We start from the raw sequence: 15988 nt of genomic DNA, 5'->3' as shown, positions 1-15988 counted from the left end.
CTATTTACTTTTAATTGGAAATGCATGATATAAAGTTTTCCTACATTTAATTTTTTTGTAATTTTTAACTACCCTCGAATATGAATATGATGCACCAAGGGAGCATATTTCACCAAGGGAGGAATAATTCAACTATGACCATTAGATGTAGTCCACCATGATATAGGTCTATTCTGTGTACGAGCTAAATGTATAAATTGAGTCTTTATTCACGTTGAGGACGTTTACACGAAAACGGAGCGCAAAGTGAAGGAGGAATGTTTTTATTGTACATTTCTGTGTATATATGACATTGTGTTTTTGTGTAATGCTTAATAAATTATCAGCTCGCATTAAGAACTAGCTCTTTGTATTTTTCTACTGTGGGTTTATATTTTTTTAGTGATGTAGTTTTTCAGCTCAGTATTATACAAAAGCAGAAAAGGGCTTTGTTTGAAATGCAAAGTCCAAAATAATACATGACCCCCCACTGGAGAATACCTTGTTATTTTGTGGGGCAGCTTGGAAATGTTTCTGGGGGCTAATGTAATGGCCATCGGAAATAATTAAGATATTAGGCTATAAGCCGTCTAGCTGCATGCCCAGCCGGCTATTGTAGAGTTTTATGACTGGCTGGTATATGAGGTTTCTCCCTCTCCACTAAGAGCAGCTTCAGTCGTGGGAGAGCCTTTCAGACGGAGAGGAGGCCCGGCTCTCAGCTAGAAATCTCAACTGTACAGATACATTGTGGATAAAAGATTACCTTTGGCTTTAGCCTGGAATACTGGGATTAACATTTCGGGGATGGGTAAGTCCATTCATCATTGTGAATTTGTCCATTTTGCGCCCTGTTGCAGCGGCTGCACTTTAGTGTGTACAACACACACACTTGCACTTTCTCAGTCCAGGCGAATTTGTGGACACTTGATGACGGAACCGACGACCACGGTGCATTAAGAATTGGCTGATAGTGTTTCACTTGAGGCCCGGGTTGACTGTCGAGTGGTTTAGGTAGTTTCATGTTGTTGGGGTCCATTTCTAACTCTGCAACATGAAACTGTCTTAATTGCCCCAGTTACAAACATCGATACCAAAACGGAAAGCAAACCGGGGACATAAAGATGATGGGATTTGTCCAAAATTGTGAAATGGTGATTTGGAAGCATGTTCTAAACCTGCCTGGCTTATAAATCGGGGAGGGGTTGGCTGCCTGCTTGTTATTGTGTATATTCTTCTGTCTCCTACAATGTCTTCTGTCGAATTCCACATTTGTTTTGTGGTTTCAGGCCGAGTGTGCATGTGTGCTGAATTTAAACGTGATCAAAGCTGAGCTGCAGTATGCGTCGTGGACTTGGGGATTAAGGGTAAAGCCGTGAGTGTTTTCCGTGAGTAGTAGTGACGCAGACACGCCAGACAAGGCCTCGGTTACGACCACTGCAGTGGAGGGGAAGGGGAAGGTGAATGGGGCAACAGCGACCTCCGTGGGCAATGAGACCGGATGCTTCCGCAGCGCAATAGTGGCTCAGACAAAAGGAGGGGAAGGGCTTTATGGCGATATTTAGATCCGCCAGACAGGCTGTTATCTGCAGAGGCAAAAGAAGTGAATAGCCCCTGCGGTAAACTGGGTGAAAAAACACCCTGATTTAGGTTTACAGCCTGAGAGCCATTGGCACAGTGGCGTCTTTTCCTGCTCTTAAGGTGTTTGTCTATTCTAACTTTTAGTGCACAAATAAGCGCACAGCCGCTCCTTTCCCCCCTCGGCTTGTTTGATGTCTGTTTGCCAAATAATGTGCAACTACCAGCGAGGTGATGGTCTGCAACCAGAATGCACAGTATGGACACCTTCTCTCTTTTTTTATTTCCCTGTGCTCCTTTTTCTAAATGCTGAGAATTCCTGCTTATTGAATTGCTTGTGGCCTTGTGGGGTGTTGGCCAAGCTCTCCATTTATTTGCTGGTAATAAATAAAACACGCAGGATAGTATGTGAGAAATCAAGGTTGCTGCTTAGTGCATCTGCAATGTGGGCTTAGGTATAAGATAATGTCCATTGATACGCACACAATCGCCTCCTTTTCCTTAAAATTCACATTTTACAGTTTAAGTTATTGATGTTTTTCTGCATCAACTATACATGAAGTCTCACCAGAGTGCTACTGCTTTGATCTTTGCTTTACAGAAAAGGTTATAATATATTTTCAGCTGCATTTGTACCATTTTTTGCTTTAGCCATAACAACCATGCACCATGTCTATTTAAATATAAAAATAATTTCTTTATACCACAACGAGCGGTTGTCTTCTGTTTCTTCCGTGCATTTATTTAATACATTTCAGAATCTAAACCACCACTACACAACCTACGGTGGTCTATATTTAATTTGTGCTGTTGTTGTGTTTACCACTCCTCGCACCATTACATTTTAAAAGGAGGAAACCGCAAAGGCCACATTGCGCGTATGTGTAGCAGTGTTTAGGTGTAACGTTAGACCCAAAGCACTGGCTGCTGGCGGGCACCACAGTTCATTTGTTAATGGCAGTGATGATACCAGCATATAGACCCATACAAGTGATAACGGCGGTGCAAATTATAAACGCCTTATACGGCAGGGCAGGCGTGAAGAAATCAGGATCCGCCATCAATATGAAAATATTTCACAAATACTCGACTGTCGCACTTCAATGGATCAGTAACACACTTTATTTGCTTATTTTAAATTAATATAGCGATTATTTCCTATTTCCTAATGTTTTGACAACTTTCCACATTGGGGTACTTTATATTTCACACCATGCAGTCACAGGCTGTCCAGTAAATGTAAGTTATTTTTGTCATATTCAATAATAGTTTTTACACCGTAGCACCGATAAATTTGACAAGTTTGAAACGGCAAAAAACTTAAATAAAAATGTCTCCTTTTTTATTAAACGGATTGAATTTTCAAAATAACATATTACTCTTTTTTATTTTTCAGATTCATAGATTTTTTCCCCCCTGATAATAGAAAATATTATATAGTTCCGTTTTGTTTTACCTAAATCTATATACATATGGTGCAGGGAGGATTTTCAGACCTCAGAGTTGCAGCCTCGTCCCAATTTTTAGAATAGTATTGAATATCTTGGTCTAAATCAGGAAATATTAATTATTGGAGAAAATGATGTCTGTACAGATAAACTCGACCATATAACTTGTTTTCAACACAGTTTGTACAGGTTTACGCGTAAATATTGTATCTAGATACTTGCAGCACTGCAAATAACATTTTTAGCTTGAAACAACTATTTCAAATATTATGTTTATTATGTTTGATATTTGAAGCTGAAAAGGGGAAAACGCACAGACACTGGAGGATATTTCTTGCACCCAAAACAGAGTAAAACAAATCAAAATGTAATGTGTATGGACGTGATTCAAGATCCAGATGTTGTTTGAGCTTTATGTTGCAAAGTTTTTTAGTATGGCGGTGTTTAAAATGTGTTTTGGTGAGCAGCAGTGGTAGGGTGCTTACGTGTCCTATAAAGTAGCTCGTAAAATAAGACTTCCAAAAACATACTGTATCGTTTTGGGTAACATAGTGGAGATTTTAACAACAGCCACTGGCTGAGACACTATAAAAAAAGAAGAGATTTTCATTCATATTTCTCATCTTAAACAGCAGATCTAGCTTATATCTTGATAATTCTTAGCTTTAAAAATGGAGGTTGTTATAGGAGAGCGGGTCAGTATTTAATGACCAAAGGGATTGATTTATCCTTTATTGTTCAGCCTTTATGATCACGTGTGTCCGCTGCCCAATGGCATGGCAGCCTGTCTCCCCATTACTAGCCCACTGTAGTTCTCTGTGGGGCCAAGTTGCTACTTGATTTCTCCACATTGTTATTTTGTGAGGCTGGGTTTACTGCGTGTGTATGTGTGTGTGTGGTTGTGTGTGCGCGTTTTTTACTTTTGCATGTATCTGCTGAATGACTGCGTACATGTGAAAGTGTAATTTTTCTGCCATGTCGACATCCGGAACACTGACTAGTTACTACGTCGATTCCCTCATTCTGCCCGAGAGCGAGGAGGTCTCCGTGCCGAGATACTCCTCTGGTCCCGGGCTCCAGCATGCCCGACAGCCCGCCTCTCTCAGCGACCACAGCGAGCTTGGGACTTGCACCTTCCCGTCCAAACCTCCGGTATTCGGGCCGTCATGGAGCCACGTTCCGGCTCAGTTCCCCGGCACCGTTTCCTCTGTTTATCATCACCACTATGGGCATCCCCAAGGCGCGATGGGCGCAGACACAGATGGCCGTTATCAGTCGTGGCTGCTGGAGCCCATGTCAGGTTCCCTGCCCATGACCGGATTACCGACGACCCATCATTACGGAATCAAACCCGAAGGTCTGGGGACACGAGCTGACGGAGTGCTGCCGGGATCCCACACGGCGCTGCTGCTCTCCGACTACGCTAACGGCACGGTGGCGACGACAGCACCGGTGGAAAAGGACGCACTGTCCGGGCAAGCAGGGGACATGAGCGGAGAGGCCGACGAGAAACCGGGCCTGGATCCAAGTAAGTGGCTGCGGGCTCCTTTATGTTTATTGTAGCCTATTTATACCGCACAAAGCTTTGAGGATCGGGGTGCGTTATGGGGGGTGCGCGTCTGAACAGATGCCATTTACGTGCCATGAACGTGCCATTTCCTTATGGGGACTGTTAATGGCCCAGCTCTCCCATTGCTATATTAGATAACCTTTTGCACCTTTCAAAGTGAACGTGAACACAGACAGAAAGATAGCAGTGAGTTTTATTTGGATGCAGCTGCGTTTACATGTGTAGCTATTTTCTAGGAGATATTTTGTTTTTTTGGTCTGAGCCAGATTGTGAGTGTTGTTGTTATATTTTTTTTTTCTTCACACACTTGGCCACTGAGCACCGGGCCCTCACACCACTGTCGCACCCCACTCTTTTCAGATAACCCAGTGTCCAACTGGCTCCACGCGAGTGCCACGAGAAAAAAGCGCTGTCCATACACCAAACACCAGATCCTGGAGCTGGAGAAAGAGTTCCTCTTTAACACCTACCTGACCAGGGACCGTAGGTACGAGGTGGCGAGGCAGTTAAACCTCACCGAGAGACAGGTTAAAATCTGGTTCCAGAACCGCAGGATGAAGATGAAGAAGTTTAATAAAGACGGCGCACCGAAAGACGAGTGACTGAAACCATAGATAAAAGAGTATTTAGGCTGATGGCTGAGCTTTGTGTGTGAAAGCTCTTAACTCTGCTGGACCTTGTTTTTAAACATCATTGTCTTATTGTTCTATATAACAGAAGCTACTAGGCTTATTTGTCTTGTTAAAAAAGCATGTTGGGCTTCAGTTTGATGCGACTACCTTTATATTGCACAATTTTAACAGTGCCCACTCGTTTTTTTATTGTTCTTTTCTTATGTTGATTTCAATTAATACCTCGTTAAAGTGTAGGCTGTTAGCTGGCCTGGTCCCTGTGCTTGTTTGTGTATGGATGTTTCTAGCTGTGTGTGTTTTCTGGTTTGTAGCTCTATTTGTTGTCTATCTCTGAGTCATCTGAGCGTCTAGTTTGTAAACTGTGTTAATTTTATTGCTTCTCCCTTATTACTAGAACTATGACTGATGACCATGAGTTTGAATCTAACATTGGAACCGTAGAAAAACAGACTGCTCGCATTTTGAAGTTGGTACAAAACCTCACACACCTCTTGAAAATGCTTAGTGAATTAAAGATGTTATAGAAGCTATATTACATGACATTATTGACTACCTATATGTCTTTCAACTACCTACAATAACTTTTTTTTTGTTTGTTTCCGTTGGCGGATTATAGTAGATTTTGCTTGCATTAGATACTGAACTATGTTTCGAATTTCAGGGAGTAACATTTTGAGAGAACATAATGTTTGTTAGTGAGAGAAAATGAAAAAATATAACACTGTAGGCTACTTATTGAATACCTCGCGGTCTGCTGGCCGTCTGACTTTTGGTTCACAAATGTAATTTGTACTTTATTTATTAAATAAAACAAATTATATCTGCGAATGCATGCAAGGTACATCCTTATTTCATTCTGACCACACATCGAAACGTTATTGTTTTATCTCGCGATTTCTTGGTGGGCGAAGTGCTAATTTGCATTGCAAAAATTATCAAGGTTACTGCTGTCAATTACACACACACACACACACACACACACACACACACACACACACACACACACACACACACACACACACACACACACACACACACACACACACACACACACACACACACACACACAGAAACTACAACACATTTTTGATCCTTTAATACAACCTAAATCGTGCAAATTAAAGTTTTTACTCGTTTTCATAAATATTCAGAGAATTTCAATTTGCACATCACAACAAAATGCACACACCTAGCTATGAGTGAATAAATGTGTGTGTGAGAGAGAGAGAATGTGTGTGTTTGTGTTTCTGGATTGGGGACAGAGCTGCGTCTTGGCAGAGGATGTTGTTAGCTGTATACAGCCATAAAAGACAATTACCGCTATAACCTTTTATGGGGTGCAAAGCGCTGCGAGGCGAGAGGACACAAAACAAAAAAAGACACCGAGGACCTCGACAGCTGAAGCCCAAAATAATGCAGCCGATGCTTTTCTGCTCAGCTCAGATATGACAAGGCCTCTGTGCCTAAAGCTCCGTCATTAGCGCCATCTCCACACAGAATAAACAAGGCCATTATGGCGGAATATGATGACCTCTCATGTGCAATTCAAAAGCTTTTAGAGAAGAGGTCGGTCAACTGTAGGTCTAGTTTTTTAAAGTATGGTCTTTGCGTATAACTACTTCAAGTCTCTGCATGTTGGAGAAAATATTTGGCACAAAGAGAGCGCGCGGCTTCAAAGCTACAAAATCTCTGATTTATCAGAGCCAGGCGCATCCCTGTCAGATGCAGCAGACATAATTCAGTTCACATTCAGGGCTGCACGGACACACATACATTATTGCAGTTGTAAGGTAGGCTAAGTCGGACTTTGGTCCACCATGAGTGCTGTTGTGACGCGTTAGAGGACGCAGATGGACCCAAACTTCAAAGACTCGTCCAGAGACAGTGCAATAAAACGCCTGGTCTGCTATACTGTCTGGCATTCCAGTTTTAATGGCTTTATGGCCGTCCAGACACAATTAGGCCGTTTCCAGAATGGCACCCATTTGTTTTTTCTTCTCTTTCTGTGGGACTGCGCTTGGACAAAAGGCCGAGCGGAAATGATCAGCTTTATTGGATTCTCCCCGACGGGGACGCGCAGGACTCACGGTCATTTGGAGCGATCCTTTGTTCCTACCTGGGAACCTTCCGCCCTCTGCTCCTTTGCTGAGCCCGACCTAAAGGAGAAGGAGCAATAAAGCCAGCAACACAGTAGCAGCAGGCCCTAGTATATAGATGCTTATATCAAAATACATCTGGACAAGTCTGTCAGAGGACCAAGCCGCTTTACTTAAAATACCAAAACGAAGAAACATAAAATTACCTTTGATCGTCATGTCTCTCTCTCTCTTTTTTTTTGTGGTCTCAAATCTCGTATTTTGTCTCGGATTGCAGCAGAAAGACAAAACCAGGCGAGCACAGCTGCCTCCCCACCCTGCAGTCCCTCCCAGTCACCAGAGAGTGGCGACACTGTTCCACATCAAACACACATTAGTTTTCAACAACACACCTCCCTAATGAACCTGCACTAAGGAGGGAAAACACTGTAGTCACATTTAAATCCAGCAGAATAATTGTACAGTAGTATCCAGTGTCAGAACAGGAGCTGCTTCTCCAGCCTGCGGCTCTGCAGGGAGCAGAGTGGGACACACTGACAGCACACACACACACACACACACACACACACACACCGTGGCTGCTGCTGCTGCTGCTGCTGCTGCTCTGTGATAGTCGCTCTCTGTTCGCCTTCTCTCTTGGATGATTTTATACGCTTTTATAGACGTAATAATTCTAAACTAAATGAATTTGTTTGATAACAGAGTTACGACTTGCGGGAAATCTGCAGCATTTTGCCTCAATTTCTCCGGATAATCCACACGAATAAATGCATTACACCCTATCAAGATATATTTACAACTAACCACAATCGACACAGTCACTACACTGCCATCGTTTTCCATGTTAACAAATAATGTAATGAATTTAAGGAACAATAATGACGACAATAAAAAATAACACACACTATTAACAATAGTTCTTTCAACGTAATTCAGTTTTTTTTTTAGCCAGTGTTTATGTGCATTGCAGACCTTTCTGCTCAATTATCTCCAAATTATGGAGCAGTTGTGCAACACTGTAATACCAGAATAAAAAAGGAAGAATTTATTATGCAGCCTCCACTATTAATAACTATTTTAATTCCTATTATTATAATTATTATGATTATTGGTAGTAGTGTAGTATTTTCGCACAGCCTATATATATATGTATATATATATACACACACATATCAAAATTAACCACACTGTATAGAAACATGTTATAAACCGTATACGTCTCCATACACTGCGAGTTAATTTCGCTATTAACTGAATTAGTTAGGCCTACATATATTCCAAGGACTGCTTTATAGCCTATATTTTTTTAGTGACACGAAACTGCAGGTGTGTTTTTTTGTTTTTGTTTTTTTAAAGCAACTGAAACCAACAAATTCGCCGCCTAATGCAATAAAATAATTTAAACGTATCCCAACTGGTAGATTCAACCGTAGTACTATTATTGGAGTGTATATTGTCGTTCTCATGGAGCCCAGGTTAAATGTTCCACAACTAATAGTTGCATGAAATTAAAAGGGTTAAAGCGTGATCATTAATTGTAAAGCACTTGTGGGCACGAGCTTAAATTAGGCACATGAGCGTTTCATCAGTGGATTGTGTGAATTTCACTCGTATGTGTGTGTGTGAAGTGTTAGTCCCTCTCTGCAGTCCTGCGCCATAATGAAATCCATGTCTGCCTTCTGATTGGACGAGAGCGGCCAGGCCTGCGTCACGTGGTGAGTTCTTTGGTCCAGAGTAAAAATGGGGTTTGGTGTAAATCTAGGGTGTATTGCTGTCATATATCAAGCTACCTCGTAAAAACGACACTGAGGATTCTGGGCCAACAAATCAGAGAGGAAAAATATGAGTTCTTATTATGTGGATGGTCTTCTTAGCACATATACGGCGGGTAGTTCTCTTTTCCCAAACGCAGACCGGACTTCTTGCAGCATTGGACCCAGTGGCGAGGACTATGGCTCGGCTCGGACTGCAGCGGCCATCGCGTTCGCACCCTCCCTGTCTGCAGTTTACAGCGGCAATAATGCAGTATTCCAGAGCCGCCCCGTGTTTACCTCGGGCTACAGCCAGGTGCAGGACGCGCACACGCTGCATCGCAACCCGTTTGACCAGAGCCGCCTGTTCACCGACAGCTGCTGCCATCCGGGGCCGGGACCGCTCACCTCGCCGCCGGACAAAGAGCACCGGATGTACCCGTGGATGAGAGCATCAGGTATGTGCTGATACTATGTCGTATGTGCTGTTTCGAAGCCCTCAGGTCAATGCTTTTACAAAACATTGGGATACTTACACTGACCGTTAGTGGTTCAATTAATTTCGTGAAGCCAGTGGTGTTGCATGGAAAGAATCGTAAAACTTTTATTGCGCAACTAATGAGTTCTGCGGCCATAAATTCATTTGGCCAGCGCTTCTGTGTGTGCAGTACGCAGAGACCTTGCCGCTGGGGGGTTTCTCTGCTCTCCTATTACTCTTACAGCCTCTTCTCCCCTTTGTGGTTGTAAAAAAAAAAAAAAAGAGAGAGAGAGAGAACCGGCCTGTTGTGTAAATCAGTTCTCTTGCAATCTGCAGCTCCTTTCTAATTGGATCTGCAGTGCAGATGGTTTGGTATTTTCTCAACTTTTTCGTACACATTACAAGATCAATGTGCAACAACATTGTCGGCTGCATAAAGAAGTCAAGTGGATTTAGAATTAAAACAGTAGATGTTAGTTACAATTTTAAGCAGAAGGTGTTGGGAATCTAATTACTTATGGCTCCTTTGGTGCTCACAGCTTTGCTGGCTTTTAATTGGAAAGACATGCAGAGTACCGAAGGAGGGGGGGCACGAGCCAAGCAGGACTACTTTAAATAGATGGAGAGAACTTCAAAACAGATTACTGTGTGTGTGCACGAGGAGTGTGTTCTGTGAATGAGTGTGTTGGGCTGGGAGATGAGATAAAATAAGAGACACTATTAATTGTGCAATCAAAAAAGAATGGATGAGACCCAGGATGCTGCAAGTTTTTTTTTAATGTTATTTATGGTTCATACAAAATTGTACGTAATATGCGAGGGATAAAAAAACAAAGCACATTCTCTGCTACTAGCTTATGCATCTATCATCTCTTTCCTCCCTCAGATCGAAAGCGGGGACGGCAGACGTATTCCCGGTACCAGACCCTGGAGCTGGAGAAGGAGTTCCACTTCAACCGGTATCTGACCCGCAGGAGGAGGATCGAGATAGCCCATGCCCTCTGCCTCTCAGAGAGACAGATCAAAATCTGGTTTCAGAACCGCAGGATGAAGTGGAAGAAGGACCACAAGCAGGAATCGGTGTCAAATCCTGAAGAAAATGACGGAGATATTCAGGCGGTGTCTGAGGCCACGGGGGAAGAAGCTGGAGCCACCGGCAGCTCCGGTTTGGAAACACAAATCACTGCAAAGTAACGGAGGGGAATTAAAACACTTAATTATAGGTTTATTATGACAAGTATATGGATTGAAATATGACATAACATTCATGCACTGCACCTTGAGTGACAACGGAAGGCAGTTGCTACAAAGCATTTATCATTAGACTGTGAATCATTATTATTATTTTCTGCATTTTTAAACCAGAAATGCATTTTTTAAAAGAAAAAAGCTCCGCATGAAAGAGCGACATTAGCCTACCTATCCAAACTCTATTTTTATATGTAACAACAATATGTGATTTAACCTCATACTACTGAGTCAACATTCCTTTAACGAAAAACTACCTACTGTATAATCTTGACCTGCTAACATCAACAAACACTGAAGCAGCGAATTCAACATATGTTGAAATTGATTGTAAATTATTATATGTATCATACCTATTAGAGTTTCTTTTTTGTAATCTATTTCTAAAGGGAACACACAACATCTAGCGTAAATGTGCCTTATTTTGAAAGTAGTTGAAATAAAATAGATTTTTTTTTGTTAGTTAGCCTACATGCCCCCTAGTGTGTTTAGGTGCTTATTTAGCTTTGGAATGCCCAAGTTTACCAGTATATATATTTTTAGGAATACTATATTCACCCTAATATTCATTCCTATAATTCATGTTTTTAGCTCGTGTTTGGCCACCGTGAATGAACAGTTTAGTTTTCCTATGCTACCTACCTCAGACCCCCAGATGCTTGCACATGCTTATTATACTGTAAACAGGAATACCCTAATGTAAATGTTTTGAAATCTTAGCTCTAGCTGTTATTGCATATTCCATGTTTCAAGAAATTCAGGCTGACAATTCCCCACGTGTCTGTGAATACAAATAGGCTAATAAAAAATAATTCAGCCAGTATAACCTTTCACTATCAAGTTCTTTTCTTTTGCCAGTGTAAAATGAGTAGGATGGTCTTAATCCACAATGTGCAAATACTGTGATACATTTAGGTTGGTGAAGTAATATGTGAACAAATGAATATAAACAAATCTGGAAATGTCTTAAAATATGTCAATAAAAATATAACAACTGAATAAAAAATAGCTTTTCCCTGCTGATCTGTTTGCATTTAATATTTGGATTCGGTCTTTGCGCACTTACTATTGTGTAACCTCCACAATCATAATAATAAACAGTGTAATCAGGCGCCGGCTGATAATAACATGTAGTCAGCAGTAAGTGGCGTTCACCGTGACCAGTGTCGGGTTGCCTGTAATATAACATGTTGCGGTCCATTATGAGGGCTGTAGGTAAACACTGGAGTTGGGGAATGTGAGCTATGAGGATGCGAGATGGGGCAGGCTACACATGAAGGGAAATTACTGTTGAACTCTGCATTCCCTCTCCCCTCGGTAAGATGGCGCCTGACGGTGACCTGCCCCCCCCCCCACTCCTCCTCCACCCCCACTTTCCTTCTCCATGCCCCCTAAACCCTCCCCTCCCTCCCTCCCTTCCTTCCCTCTCCCCCTTCTCTCTCTCTCTCTCTCCCTCCTCCCCCCTCCCTTCCAGCTCTGGGTCATAAATCCGTTGTTGTTTATGAAAATTTACAACATAGCAATACAACTTTACGACTCGACTCGGCCTCCCATTGGTCGGGGCTCGTCACGTGGCGGGGAGCCGTGAACATGAACTTTTTATATATAATTTCCAATAGCGGAATAGAGCAGCCTTCCATTTAACGGTGTCGAGCTTCCACGCGGCTGTTTTCACCAGCGACCTTCTACATTTTACACCCCTCACTTCTCCCCTCTTTTTTATTATATATCTTTTTTTTTCCGTTGGAGTTTGGATTTTTTTTTTTTTTTTTTTTGTCGTCGCGCAGGAGCTTGTCTTATGTTATGGATATGAGTGGATCGTTTGGATGCCCGGCTGTCGCTCTCCTGACACGGTTTTGGCAAGATGAGTGGCAGGAGCCCCGGTGCGTCACTGACCCCCGGGAGCCCCCGTTTCCGTCCTGGGACACAGCTGGAGACTTTTACCCCCCCTCACTGCCCGTCTGCACCTGCCAGCTCCCTCCCCTGTTGTACCTCCACAAGGTAAGACATCTGAAACTTGTTAATAAGCTGCATGTGTTTTGCTCAACGCGATTTTTATATATAACAGCTTACAAATATGAACCATTATTTAGACATCGCGCCTCTTTTGCTTCTGTTTGATTTAATCGAGGTTGAAATCATGTGGAGGAACTGGTTTCATGTTACAGTTTATGTTGCAGTGATAGCAGCTGCACGTGGAAAAATGTGCAAAGCCAGCCAAAGAAAGCGTCAGTTTCTGCGCACAAGTATAATAATATAGTGTTGGTGCGCCTGTTGGTTTTTGCATGTCGTCCAGACTTTGTTTGTTGTTGGATTTAAATGAGGATGGGCTTTCGGCTGCAAAAATCCATTGGACCAAATGAGGTGCTCTTTGACGCCCTCCTGTGGAGACACTGGAGGTACTGTCGTTGCAGGTCTTGTGTCAGTTTTGCTGCAAATGTCTGTGGTGCGAACAGGACGTCAGACAACTCTGTACTTGTGTGTTCATGCATAATGCTCTTGTGTGTGTGCAGGCTTGAGTTTACTGTCAATTGCATTGAGAGATGGAGATAAGAGAACAAAGAAGATTATTTTAGGGACTGAGCGAGTGGTAAATGTCGCGCATGCAGGGAAGTCTCTGTCAGTGGAATTCAGCATGTCTAAATATTTCTGTTTGTCACTCCGAGGAGCCTGTAATTTACAGTGTTGTGACACTGCGGTGATTTACGCCATGTCATATATCACCAGTCGGTCAAACAAACAGGTTCTGTGGGGAGCTGATGCAGATGTGAATGCATATCGAAATACACTTTCGTTTTCCACCTTGCTTAGCCCATATTTGGACATAACGTTGGTTGTTTTCAGATTTTTTATTTTTGCATATATTGCAAAAACAAACATATATGTGCTTGTGCATTGATGAGTAGCGGGGAAGTGCATGCTCTGTCTGCTGTTGTCCCTAACACCATAATGGAATAGACTACTGTTATTATGTTGTGGTCGTATTTAGGTAAAATATCATAAATATTCTGAAGCGCTGCTAGTTTCAATCGTGCAATAATATTTATGCAAAAAAGAAAGAATTTAAATATTGTGATAATTGAATTGTGTATTCTCAGGCAAACGGGTGCTAGTGTGCTGGGATGCCTGCAGAGTGCACTGCCCTCCTTTTTCCTGCAGCACTGACCCCCTCGCTCCCAGCTCTGCACATTTGACACCAGTGCGCACTCACTTCTTTCCTCTCCTTCCTTTTGGTCCTTATAGTTAGTTCCTGGGTGTGTCCCTTCCTCGGCTCGGGGGAAATCTTTTTCGTGGGAACTTTGTTGCCATTGGCCAGCCATAAATCAGCTGTTCGGAGGACGATTGTTAAGTCAACAGACACTTGGTGTGGGTCTGCTCTCTACTTATTGCGGGCCCACTGGATGTAAAGGAGCTCGGTATTCACTCTCTGCGTGCCTTCTGGGGGTCCGTTAGCGCAAAGGGCACACATACCTGGAACAGAATAAATAATGTACATCTCAGTGTTTTTGTCAGTAACGCAGGATCGGGCTTGTGTTAGGTGATTGTGCTGCTCTGGGGAAATTGCATGTGGGGGGAAACCAGAGGACAAGTCACTGTTTTCGACAGGCGAAGGTGCCATAAAAATTCCACAAGGAGAAAAGCAAACGAAGAGCGCTGGAGGAGGCGACTATTAGAAGCTATGCAGGATAGTAAAGAGCTGATTTACACTTTTAATTCAATGTAGGCCAGGTCACAAAATTACGCAAAGACGGGAAGATTTCTGTCAAAGTATTTGAACGCAGCAGCAGTCCGGGTTGCTCTAAATATTTCTTCTTCAACAAATCTGTTTTTGCTTTTATACTTTCTTGCCATGAAAATGCAGGGACCAAACACACGATTGTTTTCACACTGTTTCTCTAAAATAGCAGAAAATCTAAGTTTTAATTCTTCAATTCTTAATTTTTCAAGTGGAAAATGAGCAGTAGAAAATCACAGGGACGCTGTGTATTAACAGTCTTACACACACGAAGCAAAAATACCATAAATATGCACGGTTTGTGTTGCTAGATTTGCAGGGGAAAAAAGTTCAACATAGTCTACAAGTAAAATATTCCCCTTCTTTTAAATTCGACATTTCAAATACAGAGGCCTCATTTGAGCGTTTCTTATATTTTTCCAATAATTTCTAATTGTATATTTTGTCTTTGTTTTTCTAAAGTGACATTTAAAAGCTCCGGGTTCTTCAGCTGCCTGTAAAAAAAGAAAGAAAAGAAAAGAAAAAGATATTCCATGTTATTGTCGACCTTGTGGTGACATTTCTCAAACAAAAGTGCAGCTTGTTCAGAGTGACTGTTAAAAAGTTAACATGACAGAGGAGGCGCCGAAATAACGCCGCGTTACGTCCAAAACGGTCGTAATATCTTCTAAGTGCTTGTTGTTTGCCATCGCTAAATTTGAACCGTCTCATAGAGTCAGTAAAGTGGTTGGATGTGTGTTCATATATGGAGCATATTCACAGTTATTCATTTTTCAAAGTGGCGTTGAGGACCGGCCTGGAACGGCTCCGTCTCTGTGGCATCACTCGATAATGTGGTGTTTAGCTTTTATCTTTCCCCCAAACATTTATTCATTACACTTTTCCCACATGTGCGCCTCTTCACTTGTTTTATGATTAAAAGAAGAAGAAAAAAAAAAACATGAAAAAAACGCAGCCCTCTTTTGAACGGGCTTTTATTCTATTAACTGCACAGACTATTTGCACTCATCGCCTTTCATAACGTGCATAACAGACTCTGATCGAATTATTTCTGTACACTACCCTCGCAGAGATTGCACTCTCAGCATGTCACTTGTTGTATTGTTTAGGAGCCCGTTGGTTTTTGCCGCAATGGTCGTTAACCTCTGAATGACCCCGTGCCGGAGCCCACGCCTCAGAAAAGCGCCGCAGACGGGCAGTGCAGCGGTTGCGCCAGAGGATGGCGCACCACGACAATCCAAAACACCAGAGCCCCTGCTCTGAGCCTGCCCGAGCCACGAGCGCATGGAGGCGCGCGCCCCTCTCATCCCACCCAGTATTTCCTGCGTGCACGAGTTTACCTCTGGAGGTCACCAAGCAGGATTTACGACTGGTCAACAAAAGCACGTGATACTCTGCCGTACCCCATATTTGGGTGCCTACGTAAGAGAGAATCAAGTCCATGTCCCACTCATTTCCATAATTCATCATAAATT

At 42.5% G+C, this 15988-nt stretch overlaps 2 protein-coding genes across 2 annotated transcripts; both read left to right on the top strand.

Annotated features, from left to right (window-relative positions):
* The first annotated feature begins 3474 nt into the window (after nucleotides 1–3474).
* hoxa9a (homeobox A9a) lies at nucleotides 3475–5971 on the top strand. The gene is made up of 2 exons (XM_083981602.1): nucleotides 3475–4530; nucleotides 4933–5971. The coding sequence occupies exons 1-2, from the start codon at nucleotides 3978–3980 to the stop codon at nucleotides 5172–5174; spliced, it is 795 nt and encodes a 264-aa protein (XP_083837728.1). The 5' UTR covers nucleotides 3475–3977; the 3' UTR covers nucleotides 5175–5971.
* Nucleotides 5972–8961: 2990 nt separating this feature from the next.
* On the top strand, nucleotides 8962–11607 carry LOC310994125 (homeobox protein Hox-A7-like). Its single transcript, XM_083982710.1, has 2 exons — nucleotides 8962–9509; nucleotides 10416–11607. Exons 1-2 carry the CDS (start codon nucleotides 9143–9145, stop codon nucleotides 10721–10723), a joined length of 675 nt encoding a protein of 224 aa, XP_083838836.1. The 5' UTR covers nucleotides 8962–9142; the 3' UTR covers nucleotides 10724–11607.
* The last annotated feature ends 4381 nt before the right edge of the window (nucleotides 11608–15988 follow it).

The sequence above is a fragment of the Trachurus trachurus genome (genome assembly GCF_905171665.1).
Source record: "Trachurus trachurus genome assembly, chromosome: 11".
In the NCBI taxonomy this organism is placed as follows: domain Eukaryota; kingdom Metazoa; phylum Chordata; class Actinopteri; order Carangiformes; family Carangidae; genus Trachurus; species Trachurus trachurus.
The sequence above is the reverse complement of the archived record's forward strand: the minus strand, read 5'-3'. Positions and strand labels throughout refer to the sequence as shown.

Coding starts and splice junctions, on each gene's coding strand:
- hoxa9a (XM_083981602.1), top strand. CDS start 3,978: ATGTCGACATCCGGAACACTGACTAGTTACTACGTCGATTCCCTCATT. Junction 4,531..4,932: donor GAAACCGGGCCTGGATCCAA/GTAAGTGGCTGC, acceptor CACTCTTTTCAG/ATAACCCAGTGTCCAACTGG.
- LOC310994125 (XM_083982710.1), top strand. CDS start 9,143: ATGAGTTCTTATTATGTGGATGGTCTTCTTAGCACATATACGGCGGGT. Junction 9,510..10,415: donor CCCGTGGATGAGAGCATCAG/GTATGTGCTGAT, acceptor TTCCTCCCTCAG/ATCGAAAGCGGGGACGGCAG.